Source organism: Ambystoma mexicanum, chromosome 6q, assembly GCF_040938575.1.
Source record: "Ambystoma mexicanum isolate Mex_15411 chromosome 6q, UKY_AmexF1_1, whole genome shotgun sequence".
Taxonomy (NCBI): Eukaryota; Metazoa; Chordata; class Amphibia; order Caudata; family Ambystomatidae; genus Ambystoma; species Ambystoma mexicanum.
The window spans coordinates 345,926,495-345,951,132 of NC_090937.1; the positions used below are offsets into that span (position 1 = coordinate 345,926,495).

Sequence of the window (24,638 nt, forward strand, 5' to 3'; positions counted from 1 at the left end):
GTAAAGCAAGGGGCTTATAAGGGGCAACCAATATGAAATGCACATGGTGGCATTTGGCTGCCTATTGTGCAACAGGGGCCATTATGTACACCATATGCAAATTTACGCATAGCAGCTCTCTGACGCTGGTCGACCAAGTGCACAATGTCCTCCACAACCATTGTGTAAGTCACCAACTCCAAATGCATGCAGAGTGACAACTGCATGGCTGCAATAGGTTGTGGTGGCTGTTATAAAGGTCTACGCTGTTGGGTGCAGGTGTGGTGAACGGTATGTAGGAGGCTGTGTGCATTGGCTATGTTTTACATGTGAGCTGCTAAGCATGTCCTTTCAGGCTGCCATAATTTACAGCACTTCCCAACACAAGCGTCTTCTAAGGCCCTAACCAAAGCAAACGCAAATGGTAACATGTGGCTCCCTATTGTGCAACAGGATCAATGATGTGCACCGTATGCTATTGTACAAATAGCAGCTCACTTCTGCTGCTCTACCAACTCTACAATGTCCTCAACAACCAATGCATAGAAGTCACCAACCTGACATGCATGCAGACTGACAAGTGCATGACTGCATTGCATTGTGGTGGCTGTGATGAAGGCGTAGCCTATTGGGTGCATGGCCTACGGCCTTCAGCCATGCACCCAACAGTCTAGGCTTTGCCAACACCCACCACAACATAAAGTTATGCAGGCGAACATGTCAGCATGTGCCACAATTCAGAAAGGCAACATAGGCACCAGCACTTCTACCCAACCTCCGCACCCTAAAGCAGGAATGCAAGCACACATGTTCTATTTACCATAATGTACAAACATACCACAGGATTTGGCGCCACTACTCACTTCCAATCAGAAACCATTGTAATAATTCCAACCAAACAACACAATTGTCGCAGCATTGGTCCTGCTCTCCACACTGTACTACGTACATACAAGCAGTACTGCAAAGTGCACTGCAACACTTACTAATCCGTGCAATGCAGACTACGCAAGCACATGAAAAAACCATTTGCACCGTAACTGTGAGACAGAAACCTGTGCAGTTCCCTTAGGGACGACTGCAAAAAGTTTAAGACTACAGGAGTAAGCAGTAAACCCAATTGGTAGCAGTCTGCACCACCCAGATTTACCTGGTAGCTGTGGCTGAGCAGTCAGACTTCTCTCAAGAAGAGTTAGCCAGAATATAGAGTATACACAATAGGGCAACAAATACAGTAGCACAAGCAAACACTGACCAGAGCTTTGGTATAAAAGTATATAATTATTTATTTAAAAACACATTTGTAAAAATACACTGGCACTAATATGTCAAGCAAGTTCAAACACAGTCACCATAAGTATATACACCTCCCTAGTTAATTATTCGACAAGTCTAGGTTAAGACACCACTTATTTAGCAAAACAGAGGTGAGCGCGTAACCGTAGATGGCACTCCAATAATGTGTTTAAAAAGGGAGAGAAAAGGCAGAATAGGAAAATAACACAGTACCAACACTTTTAAGAAACCACAGCAAGTCAAGAAAGGCAGGGTCTACTATATAGCAAAAAGTTCATAGGCCAGGCCCACTCTTGGAGAGAGCAAGGCTGAATGGGCCCAAGATCACACAGTGGAAATGCAGTCAAAGTCTTCGCAGAAAAGTCAAAAGAGGTTTGATCAGTTCAGAAAGGTAAAGTTAGCAGGTCCGAGGTCACCCCAGGATAGAGAGTCAAGGATTTACAGGACACCTTGGACAATCTGTTGCAAGGGAGACCAGGCGGGACACAGTACCTGAAATGGTGAGAAAGCTCCAGCGGGGGCAGTTGTTCCTGGCAGCGGGTGCAAGTCGGGGCTTCGTCCAGGAGAAGAGATGATTTCGATGTGGAGGAAAGCTGGAGGTCGTTGCACTGCCAGGGAAGAAACAGCCGCAGAGTTTCCTGGTTAAAAGGTACGACCCTTTTATTCGCGTTAGTGGTGAAGCGTGGCTATCCGGCCGCCGGGGTGCTGGGTACGGGCGATTCGACCACGAGACGATTCAGGAAGGCAAAAAAAGGCGAACTGGTTGGTCCCACCAGCTCAAAGGGAAGAAGACGCTCCTGGAAGAAGATCTCCTCTGTCGTCGGGGAAGTGGTGAGTTCATACAGCAGGGCTCCACCGGTGGTGTCGTCGTTGTAGATGGCTCAGCTTCTCCCCTCTTCGGATTCTTTAGGTCCTGTGGCTTCTGAAGTTCCAGTCCCCAAAGCCCTGCTTTTATGCAGCAAAACCCCCATTCATCAGCCCAGCTGTAACTCAAACATGCAATCACACAAGAGTGTGACTTGAGTTGCCAAGGCAACCAAATCCAGGGTGCCTAATCCCCCTCCCACACATCCTGTTGACCCCAGACAGAGTGGCACCATTTGGAGAGCTTCTGTGGAGAAGCCCGCCAAAAAGTGGAACAAAGGGCTCGACTTGGGTTAGAGTTTCAGAGGCGAACACAAACGCCATTTTAAAACCGAGTCCTGGCAAAAAGACCCAACCGGGGAATAAATATTAAATAAATAACCCGGCGGTATCTTTAACATTGCACCAAAAAGTGGTGCGTTTAAAATGAATGGGAAAATCCCATAGGAAATATTCCGGTGGAAGATTTCGCGTGGTATCCACTGCCACCAGCCAGAAACTCGACAAGGGGGGACAGGACAGTGCCCCCTTGGAAAGCAAACCCAGGGGCAATCGAATTACCCTTACCAGTACTTCTACAATATGATGGTTTGTACTGGTTCTGTTCACAATTTGAGACTAGTAAAGCCAATGGTGACTTTACATGCCCTGGGAGACAGTAGTCAGTCCCAGGGTATGGAGTCTATGTTTGGGGGTCACTATGACACCCCTGTGTTACTGCACTGAGGGTGTTGTGTAACACACATACCAAAAACACATTAAGCCCTATGGAGTAAAAGACCCCATAGCCCATAAAACACATTACATAGTCAAAGGACATTCTCAAATCATGCCTAAGAGTGGGAGAAAAAGAGTCTCACTCTTAGCAGGAGAAATAAATAAACCCCAAAAATCCAGAAAAGCTGCTGCGGGACTCACTAGGTTTGGGAAATTAGCCTTAACAGATAATTTTCCCTAACAGTAACCTCTTCCATATTTACACTATTACTTTAGTGCACTGAGTGGCCACAGTACACGACTGGTCACTGCAGCATCTCCTCCCATACACCGAAAACTGTACGATGTTCTACCAATCACCACACCCATGCAACCAACAATGTGTACAATGCAGCCAAACCACACACACAAACCGACAATGTGGCTCCGACTTTCAACCAGTCAACATACATATATTTCTGTGCAAGGGCTGCAGCCATGCATTAAAGGGGCTACAGACTTACCACACACAGCACACCATAGTACACCCTATATGTAAATGTGTATGTCTTGAGGAATGCACTCCCCTTCTGCAAATGTGCCTGACACCACTCATCACAGAAAGACATTGCCGCTGCAGCTGGCATGCCATGACGAAGGTTGCCTGAAATGACCACACAAGATTGTTACCTGTTCAGATAACCACAAATTGGCGTAGCATGCACGGATACCGCTGGCACACCACCGTCTTCTTCTAATGAGATGTGTCACTTGCAGAACTTCTCACTCCCTCACCCTTTCCACCCCTTTCCCCCCCCACCAGATGCCGTAAACTATGTTTTCCAGGCCCATTCGCCGCCGCACTGCCCTCGGAAACAACATGCCGGTGTTATCGAAAAAACTGTTCACGCACAACACGTCACCATACACTTCAGTGCAATCACATTTTTCACTGTGCGGCGAACAGGGAGAAGCGATGCCGGAGCAGAGGTAGATATCAGTACTTTTAGTGGCCACACAGTTACATAAAAGAGGCCCAGCCATGAACACAATGCATTAGGGGCTTGGCACACACACTACAACACTGTCCTCCAAAACAACATGGCGGCATTTCCCAAAACCTTTGACGGACAGCACGCTTCCCTCCAGCCAACCACAGGCCGCGTCCAATGTTCGCCAACAGCACGCCAATGATACTTCGGTCTGCGGAGCGAACAGGGAAATGGGTCTGCGTAGCAGACTCAGATCTCACAAATTTTTTGGGACGTACATTTCGCTCTTTTGCAACAAAAGTACTGGTCCAATTTCCACCAAACACACAAAAGCATGCTTTATGACCCACGCCCTCCGCTCCTCCCGCAAATCTGATGAAAATCCATCCAGCCGTTCGGGCTGTAGCCGTGCGCAAAGTTTTTCCCCATTCAGTGTATGGAAACAAAAACATTTTTGGGACCCCCCTATAACTTTGCCCCCCCCCCTGCACGAAACCTTATCCAACCTGGTGAAAAAATTCAGAGCCGGCCATATACTTTTTTTGCAAGGCTTGTTGACGATTCCTCCAGGGGGACCGCAGTTATAAGCCGCCGAAATAATGCTCTTCCTATGAGTTTAGCAACTTAACCATAACTACACAGCCATGTGATATATATATATGGGATACATTACCCACCGTAATCGTATTTCTGATGCTTGTATCTGTCGTAAATCTCCCCCGTCTCACCTGGGATCGCTTCTTGCTCTGTTCCGCGGGAGGATTCCTCTTGTGGACGTATCGAGTCTTGTATAGGCTCGCTCGAGTCTCGTCCAGCTGCAGAGCGCGTTCAGAGTTCCGGGATTGTCGCAGTTCCAGGATGTCCAGGAAAAAGGTAGTGGTCGCTAGGGATGAGGATTCCGGGAGCAGAATTAGAGGGAAGGGGTGAAAGGAAGGAAGAAGCAACCAGGAAACTAGGAATAGTGGATTCGCCGAACAGCACACACACGTCAAGTCAATACCTAATGATAGCATTGAACGAGCGGGGCTGCGGGCGCGTGGCCTATTTATAGAACGTGCCGTGTGTGACGTGAAGGCTGGTGCGAGGCAAGTCACTTGGCACAGCCATGTTGGGGGTAACAAGGAATACAACCCCGTCGCGATAAGGACCAGGAAGTCCAGAAGGGGCAAGTTCTATAGGTCATGACAGCATGCCTCCTCCGAAGACCTGTTCCACCAGGTTTGCCCGGGTGTATGAGATGGAATCTTCTAAGCAATCGAGGGGTATTTAAGTTAGAAACTGGTTCCCAGGTTCTCTCGCTAGGAGGATATCCCTTCCATTCAACCGGGTATTGAAGTTGACCCCGTTTATACCTGGAATCGCATATTCTGGACACTTCGTATTCCAGCTGATCGTCCACAACAACAGGACTGGGTCTGCAGGACTTTCGGGTGGATTGGATGTAGGGTTTCAATAGGGAAGTGTGAAAGACTGGGTGTATTTTCTTCCAGGAGTTAGGTAGCTTGAGCCGGAATGAGACAGGATTGATGATTTCCTTTATGGAAAATGGTCCATAGTACCGAGGGGCTAATTTGTTTGGCCGTATAGTTTCGAGGACAACCAGACTTGATCAGCAACAGAATAAGAAGGCACTGGTCTTCTTTTGGAGTCCGCATAATGCTTAGTGCGTGTCTGGGCCTCTTTCAATTGTTCCTTGGCTTCCTTGTGTATGTTGATGAGAGTCTGAATCCATGAGTCGAGAGTAGGTACTGGAGTGGGATGTGGAAGAACAGAAGGTAAAATGGACTGGTGAAAACCTTGACTGCAATAGAAAGGGCTGACCTTGAGTGCTGAGTGATCGGAATTGTTGTAGGCAAACTCAGCCAGGGGTATGAGGAGAGACCAGTCATCCTGAACCTTGGTGGCAAAACAACGAAGATATTGCTCTAGAGTTTGATTTACACGTTCCGTGGCTCTGTTGGTTTGTGGGTGATAACCTGATGAGAGAGTGCATTGGATCCCTAGAATACGACACAGATGTTTCCAGAATTTTGAGATGTATTGAGGTCCTCGGTCCGATATGATCTTGGAAGGAAGTCCATGAAGACGGAAAATGTGTTCCAGGAAGATTCCAGCAAGTTCTGAGGAGGATGGTAGTTTATACAAAGGTGTAAAATGAGCCATATGAGTGAACAAGTCTATGGTTACCATGATGGTCGTGTATCCTCGGGAAGGTGGTAATTCCACAATGAAGTCTGTAGCAATAATTTCCCATGGTCTTGTTGGCAGCGATGGTTGCAGTAGAAGACCCGTTGGTCTCTTGTTATCATGTTTGTTTTGACTGCAGATAGCACAAGCCTTGATGTACTGTTGTACGTCGGTCTTCATTCCAGGCCACCAAAACTGTCTTTGTATAAAACGGAGGGTGTTAATTATACCACGATGACCGGAGTGAAGGGTATCATGGCAGAGGTTTATTATCCTTTGTTGTAATTTCTATGTTGGAATAACCAGTGCATTGTTCTTGAATAAATATCCTTCCTTAACTCTTAGATTCCATGGATTCTTCGTTGAAATATCCTTCCAGAGGTCAGAGGACTGGGTTTGCACTCGGATTTCTTCCAGGAGGTTGACTGCTTGAGCTACAAAGATAGTGTGGGGAAACATCTTGGGATATGCCTTGTCTTCAGTGGCTAAGTAGTCAGGACGTCGAGATAAGGTGTCAGCAATCATGTTTTGTGATCTGGGAACATGAGTGATTTGGTATTGGTACTGGGCAAAGAAGTAGGCCCAACGCGCCTAACGACTGTTCATGCACTCCAATGACTGTAGAATTTGGAGATTCCGATGGTCTGTGCGGACCTGAACTGGATATTTAGCACCCAGAAGTAGGTGTCGCCATTCAGTGAAGGCTTGACGGATGGCCAACACTTCCTTCTCCAGGACGGAATAGTGTGTTCGCTAGGAGTCAGGGTTCGTGAAAGGTAAGCAATGGGGTGTTCCAGTTTATACTCAAGTTCCTGTTTCAAGACCGCTCCTATGGCGTAGTTAGAGGCATCCGTTTCCACTAGGAATGGGCAATTTATGTCAGGTCGGGCCAGGATGGGGGCTTGCGTGAACTCTGTCTTCAATCGTTGGAATGCTTTATCGTGCGGTGTAGACCAGATAAAGGGGGTGTCTTTCTTCAAGAGAGCAACGATCGGCTGAACGATCTCGGAAAAGGTAGAATAAACTTCCGGTAAAGGTTGGCGAGCCCCAGGAAGGATTGAACTTGTTTCACAGATGTGGGAGTGGGCCAAGCCAGTATGGCCTTTACCTTTGAAGGGTCCATACCAATTCCTTCTGGGCTAAGGAAGAATCCTAGGTAGTGAACAGAAGTAACGTGAAACAAGCATTTTTCGGGTTTGGCTAAAAGTTTGTATTCACAAAGTCGTTGTAGTACTGCCTTTACATGTTCTTCATGCTTTAGAGGATCCTTGGAAAAAATCAATATGTCATCCAGATAGACAATGACGAAGAGGAACAACATGTCAGAGAACACCCTATCCATAAAACGCTGAAAGACTGCGGGAGCATTAGCTAGTCCAAAGGGCATGACTAGCTATTCATAGTGGCCAAAGGGTGTTCTAAAGGCTGTTTTCCATTCGTCTCCTTCCCGGACACGGATTAAGTGGTAGGCACCCCGCAGATCCAACTTTGTGAATATTACAGCGCCTCTCACAGCTTCCAGGATATCCGAGATCAGGGGCAGTGGGTACCGATCTTTGAGGGTGTATTGATTTGAGCCTCGAAAGTCGAGGCAACGTCTGAGTTCCTTGGTATCCTTCTTGGGAACGAAGAACAACGAAGCACCCGCTGGAGATTTCGAGGGTCTTATGGTGCCGTTTTCAAGATTGGTGTCTAGGTATTCCCGAAGGGCCTTTTTCTCAGGTTCGGAAAGAATGAACATTCTGCCGAAGGGAATTACTGCTGAGGGATCTGTATCTATGGCACAGTCTTCGGGCCTGTGAGGGGGTAATGCTTGGACTATGGCAGTAGAAAATACATCAGCATATCCCTGATAGGCCTCTGGAAATTGTATGATATTGGAAACCATGAGTGGTGTTTTTAGGTCTCTTGATGGTTCTTTAGGAGGTGTTGAGGAGGGATCCAGGGATAGACAGTGGGACATACAGAACTCTGAGCCCAGGAATAACGATCCTGCTGTCCAATTGATATACGTATTGTGCTTTTGCAACCAGGGCATACCCGAAACCATGGGGTAATGAGCTGACTTAATGATGTCGAATGTAATCCGCTCATGATGATGGTTTATGGAAAGTTGGATCTCTTTAGTCTGCAGGCTTATGGGTCCTGAAGAGAGGGGTCTTCCGTCAATTGCTTCCACCGGCTGCATGGTGTTTCGTGTCTCGTACCGAATATGATGGCTAACAACCCAGTCTTCATCAATGAAAATTCCCATAGCTCCGCAGTCCACCAAGGCCAGAATGGGATAGGTCTTGTTCTTGGAGGGCGAGAGGAAGGCCTGTAGTATCACCAAATTGTTTTGTCCAGGAGAGTTCAAGGATGGAATTGATGTGGAGCAAACATCTCTCTCCCGACACCTCGCTCCATCTAGGATCGGGAGCTGGCGTTTCCCGAACGCCGAGGAGGGGCTGGAGGGCATTCTCTAACAAGGTGTTTATCCGAGGCAAAATACATGCACAGGCCTGTGTGGATCCTTCTCATCCTTTCTTGTGGGGAAATAGGCCCACGGAAAGCTCCTATTTGCATGGGTTCCGGATCTATGTCAGGGGTTGGGGCAGGATCGGGCTTTACAGAAGTCTCAAGGGAATTCTTTTGAAAGGGTATCTTGGTCTTTCTTCTTTCAGCCTTTCTTTCCTGGATTCGGAAGTCTATTTGCATGGCTAGATCCATAAGAGCCTGGAATGAGCTAGGACGAGCCACCCTGGCTAATTCGTCCTTAATATCCTCATTTAGACCCCTGCGAAATAGAGTGAAACTTGCTTCTGAGGATCCGCTTCCTTGACCATTTGTTTGAATCTAATAACGTACGTTAGCATATCCTGAGATCCCTGTTGGAAATCAAGTAACCGTTCCTGAGCACTAAAAACCTGTTCTGGGCGGTCGAACATAGTCTTGAGTGCCTGAATGAATCCATCATAATCATCCAGGAGGGCATCTCCTGAGTTGACTAAGGAAGTGGCCCAGGTCAACGCGTTCCCTGTGAGATGTGAGATTATGAGGCCCACCTTCGCCCTGGAAGTTGAAAAATAATAGGGCTTAAAAGTAAAATGCACCAAGCAGGAATCCAGGTAAGGATTTTGCCGAGCCATCATATTTGTCTACCACTCCACCCAGTAACACGCTGTCCTTGTTAGCGGGGTCGCAAGACAAAACAAGCTGTTTTAACGCAGCATTCTCAGCTTTTAAGTTCTGTACTTCAGTTTTGAGTTCTTGCATGCCACGCATAAGGTCCTGGACTGCTTTCTCCATAGCAGTATCAGTGTCGGTCGTTTGGCGTCTCAAACTGTCGTAAATCTCCCCCGTCTCACCTGGGATCGCTTCTTGCTCTGTTCCGCGGGAGGATTCCTCTTGTGGACGGATCGGGTCTTGTATAGGCTCGCTTGAGTCTCGTCCGGCTGCAGAGCACGTTCAGAGTTCCGGGATGGTCACAGTTCCAGGATGTCCAGGAAAAAGGTAGCGGTCGCTAGGGATGAGGATTCCGGGAGCAGAATTAGAGGGAAGGGGAGAAAGGAAGGAAGAAGCAACCAGGAAACTAGGAATAGAGAATTCGCCGACCAGCACACACACGTCAAGTCACTACCTAATGATAGCATTGAGACGCGCGGGGCCGCGGGGGCGTGGCCAATTTATATAACGTGCCGTGTGCGACTTGAAGGCTGGTGCGAGGCAAGTCACTTGGCACGGCCATGTTGGGAGTAACAAGGAATACAACCCCCGTCGCGAAAAGGACCAGGAAGTCCAGAAGGGGCAAGTTCTATGGGTCATGACAGTATCTGCTTAGATTCACATGCTGTGCATAGGCCGACATCTAGTGGAAGCTGCGGAGTATTACAGTTTGTTTTCCGAAACTCAAAAAAAGGGCGTAGAACTAGGGCGTGCCAGTAATACCATCCCTAGTGTGACATCCACTGTACCCATGATCCCTCACGCGTTTAGGACCCTCAGATTGTATTTTTCTGACATGAGGTAGCATGAGGAGTAGCGGGAATACAGAGTATCCAAGCAGATAAGATAGATAAGACTACAAGCATCCATGCGCCTTCTCTCATAGGGGAGGAAGGGCGGGCACATGTGAATCTAAGCAGATACAAGCATCAGAAATACGATTACGGTGAGTAATGTATCCCTTCTGAGGCTTGTGGAATCTGCTTAGATCACATGCTGTGCATAGATTAGCGAGCAGTGTTAGAAGAAGGAAGTGGGATGTGAGAAGGGTCATGAACGAACAAATGTCTTAGAACTGGTTGTCTCACTTGAGTATCTGTCTTGTCTTGGAATCATTGGGCCTCATTACGAGTTTGACGGTAGCCATGGAGCAACTAGCTCCATGGCTGCCGCCAAACCGGGCTCTCTTACCGGGTTTCCAGAATGGGGAATTACTGGGCCATTCCGAGTACGGAGGGCCCGGTAATTCCTCCCTCTGGGAACCCGGGCCTGGTCCTTCCCCATTCCCATCTGAGCCCCCATAGGGCTCAAAGGGAATGGAAGAGGGTGCAAACAACGGGCCGATTACGAGCGGCCCGTTGTTTGCTCCCTCTTCCCCTTGCGGGACCCGGTAACGACGCCTGGTATGACCAGGCGTTCCTTACCGGGTCCCACGACGGGAGCTTGTAATCGTGCGGAATGGAGTTAACGGGTCCGCACCCATTTGCGGAACCCGTTAACCCATTCCGCCGATCTTATAATGAGGCCCATTGTCTTGGAATGAGTGTCAATGCAGTAGTGCTGAATGAATAGAGCTCCATGTAGCTGCTTTGCAAATGGTGTCAAGGGGTACATTTGCAATGAAAGCCAGAGTGGCCCCGATACCTCTTGTAGAGTGGGCCCCTGGCGTAAAAGGCAGTGTTTTATCTGAAAGGGAGTAGCACAGTTGGAAACATCTGACTATCCATCTAGAGATAGCACCTTTAGAGACGCGATCTCCATCTCTGCCTAGAGCTACGGAGTCTGTTTTTCTTAGCGGTCTGGTCTTGTCCACGTAGAAGAGGACTGCTCTCCTCACATCTAGTGTGGGGAGTTTCACCTCAGCAGAGCTTTTGGGTTCTTGGAAGAAGGCCGGTAGCTCAATTGACTGTTTAGCATGGAATTTAGAAATGAATTTATGTGAAAACCTAGGATGAGTGCGTAAAACCAGTTTATCCTTATGAACAGTAAAGAAAGGATTCTGCACTGACAGAGCTTGAATTTCACTGACCCTTTTTTTGGATGTAATGGCTACTAAGAAAGCTGTCTTGTAAGTCAGGTGTTTGAGACTAGCTTTAAGCATGGTTTCAAAGGGAGGTCCCATGAGTTTAGCAAGCACCACATTAAGGTCCCAACCTGGTGCTGGGTTAGAAATTGGAGGGTGGAGTCTCTTTACCCCTTCCATAAAGGCCTTGACCACTGGTACTTTCCACCATGACACCTTGTTATGGGAGGTGGTGTAGGCTGGCAGCGCCGCCAGGTGTACTTTGATTGAATTAAAAACTAACCATGCATCCAATACGTGGAGCATATAGGTGACAATATTGGAAGGAGTACATTCAATAGGGTTGATTTGTTTATTCTGGCACCAAATAACAAATCTTGTCCACTTATCAAAGTAACAGTGCCTTGTGTTAGGTTTTCTAGACTCTTGAGATATCCATGCATCTCTGGGGTAAATTGAGATGGCCGAACTCTAGGACTTCAGGAGCCATGCTGCCGAGTTCATCGAGTTGGGTTGAGGATGCACTGTTTGTCCTTTGTGCTGTGAGAGTAGATTGTACCAGCACGGGAGCTTGATGGGGTCGCACACCGCCAGTTTGCGTAGGTGTGGAAACCATGGTTGCTCGCCCACATGGGAGCAACTAGGATGAGCGTCATCGATTCCCTGTGTATTTTGTTGACCACCTTCCTCATCAGAGGGGTTGGTGGAAAAGCATAGGCAAACATCCCTGACCAATTCATCCATAGAGCGTTCCCTTTGGAGCATGGCTGGGGGAACCTAGATGCCAAGTCTGGGCACTGTCTGTTTTCGTTTGTGGCGAATAGGTCTATAGTGGGGAAATAGCACTGAGACAAGAGATATTCTACGACTTCTTCGTGTAGCCACCATTCGTGTTCCTCTGGGAGGGGATCTCTGCTCAGAGCGTCCACTAGTGAATTGAGATCCCCTGGAACATGTTGGGATGACAGGTAAATGTTCTGTTTGAGTGCCCACTTCCATATTTTCTGGGCAAGCTTGGACAGATTTGGCGAACGAGCGCCCCCTTGTTTGTTTAAGTAAAACATCGCCATCGTGCTGTCTGTTAGGATCTGCACTGACAGGTTGGAAAGGAGGGGTTTGAATGCCTAAAGCGCTCTGAAGACTGCCAGAAGTTCTAGCAGATTGATGTGATTCTGAGCCACTTTGTGTGACCAGAGACCCTGAGCTGTGTGGTGAAGGTGGTGAGCTCCCCACCCTGCCAGGGATGCATCTGTTGTGACGACGGCTTGTATATCTGGATCGTAAAAGGGTTTCCCCTTTGTAAGATTCTCTTTTGTCCAACAGCGAAGACTTTGTACTAGTGTTGGCGAAATGACCACTAGATCGTCGCACTGACCACTTGCCTGAGACCATTGTTTCGCCAACCATTCCTGCATGGGTCGCATGCACAGGCGCGCGTGGGGAACCAGGTAAATGCAAGATGTCATCATGCCTAGCAAACACATCGCTTTGCATACCCTTATCTGCCGACCGGACTGATATTAAGGAATTTGCAGCAACAGATTTTGAATTCTTTCCTCTGATGGAAAGGCCAACCCCTCTTGGGTGTCTAGAACAGCTCCTAGGAACTGTTTTGAGTTGCTTGGCACCAGGCTTGATTTTTTCTCGTTGATTGAGAAGCCCAATTGGAAGAGGAGGTTGATTGTTCTTTGAATGTTGGATCTACAAATTATGGGGGTCTCCCCTGTGATGAGCCAGTCGTCAAGGTAAGGATACACCAGGATTGCCTCCCTTCGTAGGTGCGCTGCCACCACTGCTAGTACCTTGGTGAATACCCTTGGAGCCGAGGTTATCCCAAAGGGCAGCACTTTGAACTGGTAGTGCTGGCTGTCTACCTTGAAACGCAAGAATCTTCTGTGCGCTGGGAACATATATGAAAATAGGCATCTTTCATATCCAATGTTGCCATGTAGCCCCTTTCTTTAGAAGGGGAGTTACTTCCTGGAGTGTAGTCATGCAGAATTATTCTGGCTTGACATACTTGTTTGCAGGGCACAAGTCTAATACTGGGCGCATTGTTAGATCTTTTTTTGGCACAAGGAAGTAAATTGAATAAATACCCTTGTTTAACTGGTTGCCCGGGACAAGTTCTATTGCGGCCTTTGCAAGAAGAACAGCGATCTCCCCGAGGAGGATTCTTTGGTGCTCCAAAGAGTGTATCTTTTGTCTTGGAGGATGGTTGCAGGCGCGTTCCAGTAGCTCTATACAGTGTCCCGCGAACACAGTGGACAGCACCCATCTGTCCGAAGTGATCCCTTCCCATGCGTGGGTGAAGATGGAAATGCGCCTTCCTACTGGGGATGCATGGGAGGGGACCTGGAGCAGAACGTCACTGCTGTTTATTGGGAGGCGTAGTGCCTCTACCTTGGCTGCCTTTCCCCCTACCGCGGGCCCTGCGTTGACCTCTAGTGTAGCCTTCGGTAGCCTGCTGATTACTGCCCCATGAGGATCCTTGACCCTGATAGTAATTGGACCCTCTTTGGGAGTTTTAGCCGTGAAAGCGGCGAAAATTATTGTTATTTCCCCTTTGACCTGAAGGTTTATTTGTTAGTTGGCCCGAGGGACTTCAACGTTTCGTATTCCTCCTTAGCCGTTTTCAGTGCTTCCTCCACTGCTTTCCCAAATAGGACGTTTGGTTCTATTTGCATGTCTACGAGGGTGGCTTGGGTCTCGGACTTAAACCCTGATTGTCGTAGCCAAGCAGGGCGTTTAATCACTGTGCCCTCTGCTATTAGTCTCCCTGCATTATCTGCTGCTGATCTTCCATCTGATGCAATTTGGGCTAACTGGCTCTTTAGAGGCTCGGGTGCAGAAGCAATGAGGGCAGCTACATGTTCCCATTGGTGGCAGTTGTAGCTTGATAGCTTGCTAACAGAGTGGTGGTGTTGGCAATGCGTGCTTGGTATGTTGACGTGGATGCCACCTTCCTCCCCAGAGCATATATTTTCTTGCTCTCTTTGTCCGGGGGTGCTTCAGAAGAAGCTAGTGGTTGTTACCACCAATGAGTCGGGTTTTAACTGACCCCTTATATATAATGGGTCAGAGGGAGCGGCTTTAAATAATTTTTCTACTCGTGGATTGACTGCCCGAGTAAGATTAGGGGTTACTAAAGAAGGATCGATTCTGGGCTGGATCGATTTTAAAATGGGGATAGTTTGAGCAACAGATTTCCTGTCCCCTAGAATTTCTTCTGAAAAATCTCTCTCTTCTAGGACACCCTGTGTGTCAATTTGGAAATGGGCTGCAGCTTTAGCTAATACCTCATTTAGCAAGGGTTGATTATCAACTGGTGAGTCATTCACTGGGGGATCATTGGGAATAGGGGAGTCAAGACTATAGGCCCCTGCCTCGTCTTCCTCTTCGTCTTCCTGTTCCTCATCGTCCCCATAGTAATCGACCCCTGTCTGTTCTTCCAGCATTTGCATATCTGGCTGATAAAAGGCTGATTAATAGAAGGGTCTGATATCAGACCCTGAGCTGGATCCTCAGAACGGGGCCTTTTAGTAGGAGGTTGAGGGTCTTTGGATCCTGAAGGAGCTGAGGTAACTGGAGTGCTGGTATAGCTGTGGAAGTAATTAGGGTCCTTCTCATAGAAGTCTGCCATAAATGACATTCTTCTCATTACCCTATCAATGTCGTCTGAACTCTAATTTTTTGAACTAGGGATGACTACAGGATCTTCATCCTCCTCCTCCATGCCCATATCCTGAGCAGTGGGAGGAACAATCTTTGACTTGGTGACAGGGTCAGGGACCTTGGTTTTTCCTAAAGATTTAGGGTCTTTTTGTTTTTCCTTCTGAACCTGATGTTCTGAGGTTTTTTTATCACCTTTCCCATGGCTGAAGAAATGTTTCCCTGGACCTTTAGGGTTCTCTGAATGTTTTGACGCTTGGCGTCGAGATTCGGAGGTGGTGTCAGGAAATTCGGGAGTCTTGGAAGATGGGCGTTGAATCTCAGAAGCAGACGTAGACGTCGAACGTGCTACTTGGGGGAAGAGGTCGGATTCGTCTTCTGACGACCGGGCCTCAATGACCTTTGGTAACGTGGAACCCTTAGCAACCATGGACGGCTGCTGTGTGTCGTCAGGCGACCGTGACCTGGAATACCCAGAGGACACCGAATTGGCAGACTGCTCTCTCGATGCCTTCTTTTTCCGATCGCTCGACGTATGTGTCGAATCTCGGCTGGGGTTAGTGTGCTTGGTGGAAGAGGTGTGTGTTGCGCTCTTGCCGCCGGGTGTTGTCCCCATAACTGACAATACCCGTGTACCCTCGCCATCCGATAAGTCGCAGTTGCTGCCATCGCTGAAGGAACCTACTGCGTCCATGGCCTCTTTCTGCCTGGTGTAGTGGGCCCAGCGCTTGGTTAAGCGGTCCTTGAGTGTCTTGGCTTTGAAGAGCTTACAATCTCTACAGTTGGCCTCGGGAAGGTCCCGTGGGAGACACAAGTTACACATATTGTGCTTGTCTACCCAGGGAAACTTACGGTTACACTTTGGGCAGAATTTAAAGGGAGTACTCTTCATATGTCCCTAATTGGTAGCGGGCGGGTATATGTAGGAAATGAGTGTGTGTGTGTGTGCGTATGTGAGCACCCCCCACTCTCCCTACTTGAACAGGACCGAGGCCAGAGGCCTTCCGAGGCCCGGGCCGAGGCTAGAGGCCTTCCGAGGCCCAAAGTCTGTTGTGTATTCTCGACAGCTGTTATTCCTTGATCTCGAGTTACTGGCGTCGATGTCTATTGATCTTCGATGTAAGGTTGGAGAACGGGGAAATGTTGTAATTATAAGATAAATGGCTTAAAGCCAATGGACTCCGCAATATGATTCCGACAAGTATGGCGGAAAAAAACAATCTGAGGGTCCTACACGCGTGAGGGATCATGGGTACAGTGGACATCACATGGGTACAGTGGACATCACATGAGGGATGGTATTACTGGCACGCCCTAGTTCGACGCCCCTTTTCGAGTTTCGAAAAACAAACTGTAATACTCCGCAGCTTCCACTAGATGTCGGCCTATGCACAGCATGTGATCTAAGCAGATTCCACAAGCCCCAGCAATACATTTACATATATATATATATGTATATATATATATATATAGAGAGAGAGAGAGAGGGAGAGAGAGAGAGAGAGCGAGAGAGAGAGAGAGAGAGAGAGAGAGAAACCAGGTGTTAAGACCAGAGACAGGAGTAGTGAGAGAGGGAACAAGACCAGGAGGGAGTTGGGGCGTGAAGACAGGTGAAATGAGAGATGCAATAAGACCAGGAGATAGAAGGCGGGTGAAGAGGCGGAATGAGAGGCAGAGAAGATGAGTAGCAGACAAAAGTGAGGAAAGGGAGCAAAATAGTCCCTAGAGGGAGGGTACAAAAAGACTAACTGACTATCCTATTTTAGGTCACCATGGAAAACCTTGAGGGTGGGCAATAGATAAGGCTATGAAATTTTTGCCTCCCAAGATCCGGGACAGCCCAGACACTAGGAGAACTCAGGCTATACCTAACAAACCTTGTGCCAATACTTTTTGGAGTAGAGAGCCTGGATTAGAGAAGTTGGGGCATCTTTGTAGGTTGAGAGTTTACAGGGGCCATCACTAGACCCAAAGTCCCAATTGCTTATTTTTGTATATACATTTAAAACCTTACCTTGTCGCGTGACTTATTGAAAATCTTGTCAAACTTCTTCTAGTCTTTCCCAACCTCCTCCTCGCTATCGCCAAACCGCTTCTGATGCTTCCTAACCTCTTCCTCACTATCACCAACCTCATCCTACAAACATCACCAAACTATTCCCTATCACCAAACTAACTATTTATGATACATTTCGTCTACCTCTTAGCCACCTCCACTCCGCTCCCCCGGTCTCTCACAATCTTGATATCTCCTCCAATCATCTTTCACCCGCTAACCTTTTGTGTGCTCTCCACGCTTGCCACTTCAAACCCCTCTTTTTGACTCTTAACCCAAATGTCTAAGCTTGTGGGTTTTGATCCCATGTTCCAGCCTCTCTCCTGTGAAACTGGATTATGGGATTCAGGTGTGCTAGCTGGGGTGGGGGATTGGCCCTTGGGCTGCACCCCTGGGGATAGCTTAAAGTCCTGCTGTTGGACTTGGTACTGGCTTGTCCACCAAATTAGGAAATCTTCTCTCTACATGAAACACCCTGGCCCTGCCCACCAGCCTCTCTTTTGAAGGGGGATTCAGATGCTTTACTTCAGGTAATTGCAGTAGTAATTGGCAGGTGGACCCCACCCTCGAGGAAGGCTTTCAGTTCTGACGAGGAGCTTGGGAAAGGCTAATCCCATGACTTGGATAGTATGCTCTGTGGTTGTCATGGCATGTCCCTGCTCTGGAGATGGACTCTCTTAGCCTATCTGTTCCTAACTGTATGTATGAGATTGAAGGCCTTGAGTGATGGCAGGCTTACTCGTACTAATGCATGAGGGGTGTCGCAAATTCATGCACCATTCTCAGCTCCATTAAATGGACAGCAGTGCTGGTGGTGGCAATGTGATGATCCTCTGCCATGAAAAAGGGCCTAAAGGAGGGTGACCAGGGCATCCTCCCTATTTCAGCTCAGGCCCTTCATCCTCTGGCTTAAAGAGGCATGTGAACTAATTTGACACTGCACTGAAAGTCTCCACAGTCAGTCATGGGACTTCATTAGACACCACAGAATTGAAAGGTCTGGTGGAAGGCTGAGTCGTCTCTGTTGAGGTCGAACCCAGTATAGGTGTTGCTAGGAAATATCAACCTGTAATCTGATTGTGTCCTTCAGACAGCCAGCCTAGACAGCCTGCCTAGGAACGTTAACGGGTGAAGACATGAAACAAAGCATACTTTCAACAAAGTTCTGCATTTCTCTGGTGGAATCAATGTCTTAGATATCTGGTTGCTAGTGCAAACTATTACTAAGTGACTTGACTAAAAATAAAATCGTACAGGAACATGTGTGCATGGGATGCTGAGATCCCAAATATGGCACACAAAGACCTGGCTTGAGGCAGCTGCATATTTTTCGAAAGACCCAAATTGAGAGCCTAGGAATATGAGGAAGTGAATTGGTTGATGAACACTGAAGCTGCAAAAATAAAAAGAGGCGCCCAAAGAAAACATTAAACGCTTGTGAACCTGCAAAACCTGGGTCTCCGATCACCTCACCCAGAGAAGAAGCAACAGAGGTTTGGATTGGGTCATGGCCTGGGATTCAAAATCACTCTTTTTTTTGTTCAAATACTGCTTAGTCACCTGCGCCCTGCCGGTTTGGATGTATTTTAGGTACGAAGGAAAGGGGAGTGGATGTAGGAGTGCAAGAAGACACACAGGATAACATTCTACAGGGCAAACGATATGCTCAGTAAACACATTTTACAGCATATAATCTGTACACACTTAATTTGAAGCAACTAACAGAGAAGTACATGGTACAAGTTTTAATCAAGTGATACAATTTCCACCATTACGAGGCTCTCCATTTCATACCACACCTACTGCTTTCTCCATCACTGAATGAGAATATAAACTTCATGTCAATGTTGTGAAATCTGTAAATGTCCAGTCCTTACCTTCGTGACCACCAGAAAGATACTGTATAGAAACACAAGGTTGTGCTTTGTTATCGATAGATGTTGAGTGTGTTGTAACGTGAATAAGGCCGAACCAATTAAGGACACCTTTACAGGGCTGAAAATGAAAAATATATGAATTAATGTATTGCTCATATCACAAAGTCAATGTGTAATTTTATATTTTAAATGATTTGCATAATTGTGCAATCACAAGACACTTTCCGTCAAGAATTCCAGTAAATACACTTGTTTTGCAGCATAGCTAGGACCAACTGTATACCTCACTTAATTTTTATCTTAATGCATGCATGGGGTTCTCTAGGTTTGATTCTATGTTAGGAAGTTATACTTGCCTGAAATTGTAATTTCACGTTACTGTTATTTATCTAGAATAATGCCTATCAGACAAGGTCAGTACTCTGCCTTGTCAAGAGGGGGCAGGAACCCCTCTGACCTGGGGGGTGGAAGGCCTACCAGGCAAAGATCCATAACCGGTCCTACCACTGAAATGGGTTGTGGCACTTGAGAGGGCCTCAATGCCTGCCCTCCACCCCCACTGGTGCCAGCATGCTTCTGCACAGTCACACTTTAACTCAAGACATGCCTTCATTACAAGATGATTGCGTGTTTTGCCATCTCTTCAAAAGACAAGTCATTAGAACAAGAAACCAAAAAGCATCACAAAGTGAATCAGGAGCCAGTGCCTTGTATTCTGTTAAGAAGCCCGTCATTCATCCAACATCAATCAACACAGATCAGACGCACAGAAAGAGAAGCCACAGCACCCATGCAGTCTTACACCGCACCATTGGGCAAACCCGGAAAGGGAACAGAGAACTTCAGAGAGAATATTCATCCATATGTAGACATCCATATGTAGACGTCATAAGTACTTCACAGAGCCGCTGGGTGGATACCGGTGAGCTTGCACAACAACTCAGGAAATCCCTAGTCCACCACGGACAAAAAGGAGAGCATGAGTGAGGATGAGTGTTCTCTGTGTCCTGGTGACTATTTTCCTTCCTGAGTCTATCTACACTGGCTATTGCTGGATCACCCACCTCTACACTGCCTGCCTGCCTACTAAATGCCAGTCATAGCAGAGTGTTTTCCATGGACCTGGACCTTTGACTTTTGATTGGCTTACTAACGTTTACCGAACCTGGTGCTGCGGTAAGCACACAGTCTGCCAAAAAGGTATATCGCGTACTGTATGGCCATTACCAGAGATTTACTATACCGACTTCAAGTGAGAGAGTGAGAGAGAGGATTTTGCAACTTGGTCAGCCACCTTGCACCCTAGTGTAACTTCTGTGCCCTGAGATTTCATGAAGAGCTTTGTGCAGTGCAATTTCTAAGGGCAGCCGTGACTGCGACTGTCGTGGTTGCATCTTTGGCCTGGGTGCGTACTTGATTGAAAACCTACACACGCATAATTTGGTCTCTGGCAGCCCCTCAGGCCAGTTGGATGTACCTTGTCCCATGCTCATGTATGTTATATTGAGGCTGGCTGGATCCATTGAAGTTTTATTGTTGTTGCTTGGAGTAAGAAGACAATTACGGGAAACACACAGGCTTCTAACAAAAGGCCAAGATAACCTTTTTACTGCGCTCATATGTTGATTTTGAACAAGGGCTTGTGATATTTAGCGATATTGTGACATTGTGAATGCTAAACCAAGCCAAGACAAGCCACATATTGATTTCTGTGGTTGTAGTGATTCTATTGACTTTTGATAATTTTTTTGATGACTTTTTAAAAGACTTTTTAGGGTTTACAAAAGACCATTTTAAATCAACCATTAATATCTACAAAACTCATTTTTAAACGTGGCGGCTCAAATAGATTTTTTATAGCGTGAAACTTTGTAGTTCTGCAATTGTGTATTTTGTCCTTTTGTACTGCTCTAAATATACTGCACAGCACCTTACTGCACGTTAGTGCACCTTATTGAAGTCTGTGTTAGGCTTCCTTTTGGCTTACCCAACATTTTATTAATAGTTTTAGCCTATTTTACATTTTTATAAATTATGTTAATAACGTAAATCAAACCGATAAAATATTTATCATATATAAGCTAAAGGAATTCGAACGAGACTCACATCGCACATCATAATAGGGAAATGGGGAAAAAAGCAATCTCAAGTTTAGGTGAAACCAACGTTAAAAAAAAGTTAAAAAAAATGTGGCAAATCGAAATAAGGGATCGCAGCCGCAGTCTCAATCAGTATTGCACACCTAGCTTAAAGACATATCTGGGAAACTAGAAAAACAAATGTTATATGTGGAAAGAGAATTAAGGGAAACCAGACTGTGTTTGCCTGAAGATCAAGAGATAGCTCCGAGTAATATAGACCCGTTGCTGGAATTAATGGGAACCACGGGTATACAGGAATGTGCCCCTCTAGTGATGTTAGCTAATGTACACTCTGTGGAAATAAATCGCACTGGAATGTTACAACTACCAAAACAGCAGGACTGCGCAAAGTTTACTTTGGACCAGGAAAACATCGAAAGTCTGTCTAGAGAAGGTGAAACTCTATTGGAATCAATAAAGGGCCTTGTGTGAGATGTAGACCAACTATGTGATAAGAATGTAATGGAAGCCCACAATATAAGTGCTGTATCTGACGAAGAGATTAACCTGATTTCTGTAGGAGCACTAGTGGAAGAATTCAAAGACTGTCACCAAAATAATAAAAGGTTCTATACAACCAATATGAGATTTCCTAAAAATATTTAAAGCCACTCTATTCACATTCCTAAATGTGATGAATGATATAAAAAGAGAAACATAAAATGCGATATGTGGTTTGAAAACGATTTTGGGACCATAACTTGGGTGGCTAAAAAGTACACGAATAGTGGGGGAATTGAAGGGCCAAAGGGTAACCTGGTCCAAAGTGAAGCCACTGTGAAGTCACTCACAAATGGCCAACAGATAGTAACTCCAATGTTGTGTACAAGGTCAATTGACATCTAAACTGGCAAAAGGGACTCTATCCTTAAATTAATTACTGGGAGAACACTAATATAGCTGAAAGGTTGCAAGGCAAGCGGTGTGATAATCGCAGTGATGAAAAAGTGACCTTAAACCTTTCACCTGTAGCACACCGTTAGTGGGTATAATAGTAGGGGTGGATCTCCTATCTAATGAATCATATGAAACCACAACTGGTCTGATGATGAAGTTGCCCAATGGATAAACACGCAGTTATAACTAATTAATCCAGGTTCTATATTAATGGCTAGAAGGATGGGGTGTGTTGGAAGTACAAATAAATCCATCAAGGGTGATTGCATTATTCTTTCCTTTGATTCCCCTGAAGTGGGATCCTAAGTATGGGCTCAAATCTAAACAATGTTTTAGGAAACTCTCCTTATAGGATGGTCCTCCCGGCATATGTTTATACTGACCCAGCGCTAGCTTCCCGCACTGGGAGAGATTTGTCCAATAAATATCTGAATAGGAAGCCAATGGATAGAGCCAACACGATGCCAATCATAAAGAGGTGGGATGCAAAAGAGCAAGTGGTAAAAAATAATAATGCTGTGTCCAATAGATTTGATCCTTTATCGACCATTGAAGAAATGGATTGACCACGGATAACTCCCCCCATAATAGTCAAACATGACACTCTAGGTGTGCTCTCGAAATCCCAGGAAGTTGAATTAATAGTATCAGAGAAAACAATAACAGGCAGTTTTGTACTAGAACCTACTAAAGACCGACAGTTAGGGTGTATGAATATGACTGATATTGTCAATAATGTCATGGAATATAGCAGGCTCTAAGGGGCCTAAGGGGAAATTAACTGACAATACTATAAAAGAGAAACTGAATTGGTTTGCATTCATTCTCCTACAAGAGACATGGGAAGAAGAGGAAATAGTCTATGATGGGTATTTGGTCTATCCGGTAAAGGCCAAAAAGAGCCAAGGGGGGGGTATTATGGAGGTCTGGTAATCTTGGTGAAGGGCTCACTTGCCTGTGAGATAATTGAAGTAAAAGTGGAAATGGAAACGCTGATTCAATTCCTTAAATTTACCCCACTGCAGGGTCTCCCAGTGTATTGTATCAACATCTACAATAGCCCACTAGAGAAAGATCTCCTGGGTCCAATTGAAGGGAGGGAGGGAGGGAAAGAGGTGATTGGCAGTTTATGAAACCAAACAAGGAACAAAGACATAATGATAGTGTGTGGAGGTGACCGTAACTTGAAAATGGGTAATGGCCTGATTGAAGGCCTCTATGATCAGGATGAAGTTGGGGTTCTAGGAGTCCGTCCACCATAAAGGATGGGCAAGATGATGTGTGGTGCAGGGATTCGATTTTGGCACTTGTTGATGGAGGCAGGACTTAGATCAACCAATGGTATATTTGAGGGGGACATTCTTGGTGAGATTACCTTCTGAAGCATGAGAGGAAGGTCAATTATAGATTTCTTGGTATCTGTTAATTTATGGGAACTGGTGAAGGATTTTAGTATAAGGGAAGACCTATAAAGCGACCATTATGCTTTAGATCTAGTTATAAAATGGCCGGGCATGACACAGAGAGGTAATCAATTTGACCATATCAGGGAAATTGCCTGTGAAGGTAACACTACTAAAAGACTGAGATGGAATAATTCAACAAAAGATGTGATGGGGAAAAAAGATTGTGACAACCAACATGGCCCTCATTGAGGCATTGTTGAACCCAGATGCGAATCCCATGGTGATAGTACAAACATTCATGCACCTGATGGGGAACATAGAAAAGGGGAGTATGGGCAGTAATGTGCCAAATGTGATTGGCAAAGGCAAACCTATTAAGCTTACTCAAAAACCTAGAGTCCCCTAAGAGGGACATTGTTCAGGCAGGGGCAAAGTACAAAGAGCAGATCAGAAAACGCATAGAGCTGAACAACCAAGCATGGGATAGGCTAGAAACAGTGTGTAAACATTATTATGCATGTATCTTCTGAAAAGAAGTTAATGGTCACCCTGTTTATAGCAAGCAACCAGTGGGATTGGAGTGTGGTATTCAAGACCAGACATGGGTAGACCATTTTAGTAAGGTTTATCAAGCAGAGGGAGGGGGGAGTAATGTGATAAATGCCCTGCTGGAAAACCAGAGATATGCAGACATGGCAAAGGGTGACGTTTATTTATCACTTGCAGAGGTGATAAAAGCAATCCAAAACGCAAAAAGAAGGCATTCCCCTGGCAGTGATGGAATACCGTCTGAGTTCTATCAAGATAATGGCAAAATGTGGGGTCCAATTCTAACAATATTGTTTAATGTGATAATGACGACGAAATCGATAACTAGGGAATGGCGAAGACCAATAAGTGTTCCAATCTATAAAAAAAAGGCTGTAGAAAAACATCACAATCATACCGGCCGATATCCCTTTTGAATACCAGCTTCAAAATGTTTGGGAAGTGCCTACTCTCGAAATTAGAAGAGTGGGTTACAACTAACAAAATGTTATCCCAATCCAACTGGGCTTTAGGCCCAAATTAGGCACTATGGGACAGTGCTTAAATTTGTACATGATAATTGCCCACGACCTACACATTAAGCAGCAAACTATATATCTAGACCTAAGCTCTGCCTTCAAAAAAGTAAATCAAACCAAATTGTGCGAGGTGCTCACTTCATATGATTGCCCGGCTGTTATACTGGATACCCCGGAAGCCTTACATACGGACAATGAGGCCTGTATCTGCTCTGGTAGTGAGGGACATTGTACAGCTTGGTTCTTGATTGAATCTCGATTGCTCTTCTTCCTGTATATCA

The 24,638-nt window shown here is 46.1% G+C and overlaps 1 protein-coding gene across 4 annotated transcripts in view; it reads right to left on the reverse strand.

The window, feature by feature from the left end:
• The window catches only part of TMEM38B (transmembrane protein 38B), a 746,713-nt gene that overhangs the window by 110,357 nt on the left and 611,718 nt on the right, over window positions 1-24,638 (reverse strand). For all 4 annotated transcript variants that reach the window (XM_069630825.1, XM_069630828.1, XM_069630826.1 and 1 more), the window contains one exon: window positions 18,847-18,964. In XM_069630825.1, the coding sequence (XP_069486926.1) occupies window positions 18,847-18,964 (118 nt within the window). The remainder of the gene's footprint in view (window positions 1-18,846; window positions 18,965-24,638) is intronic.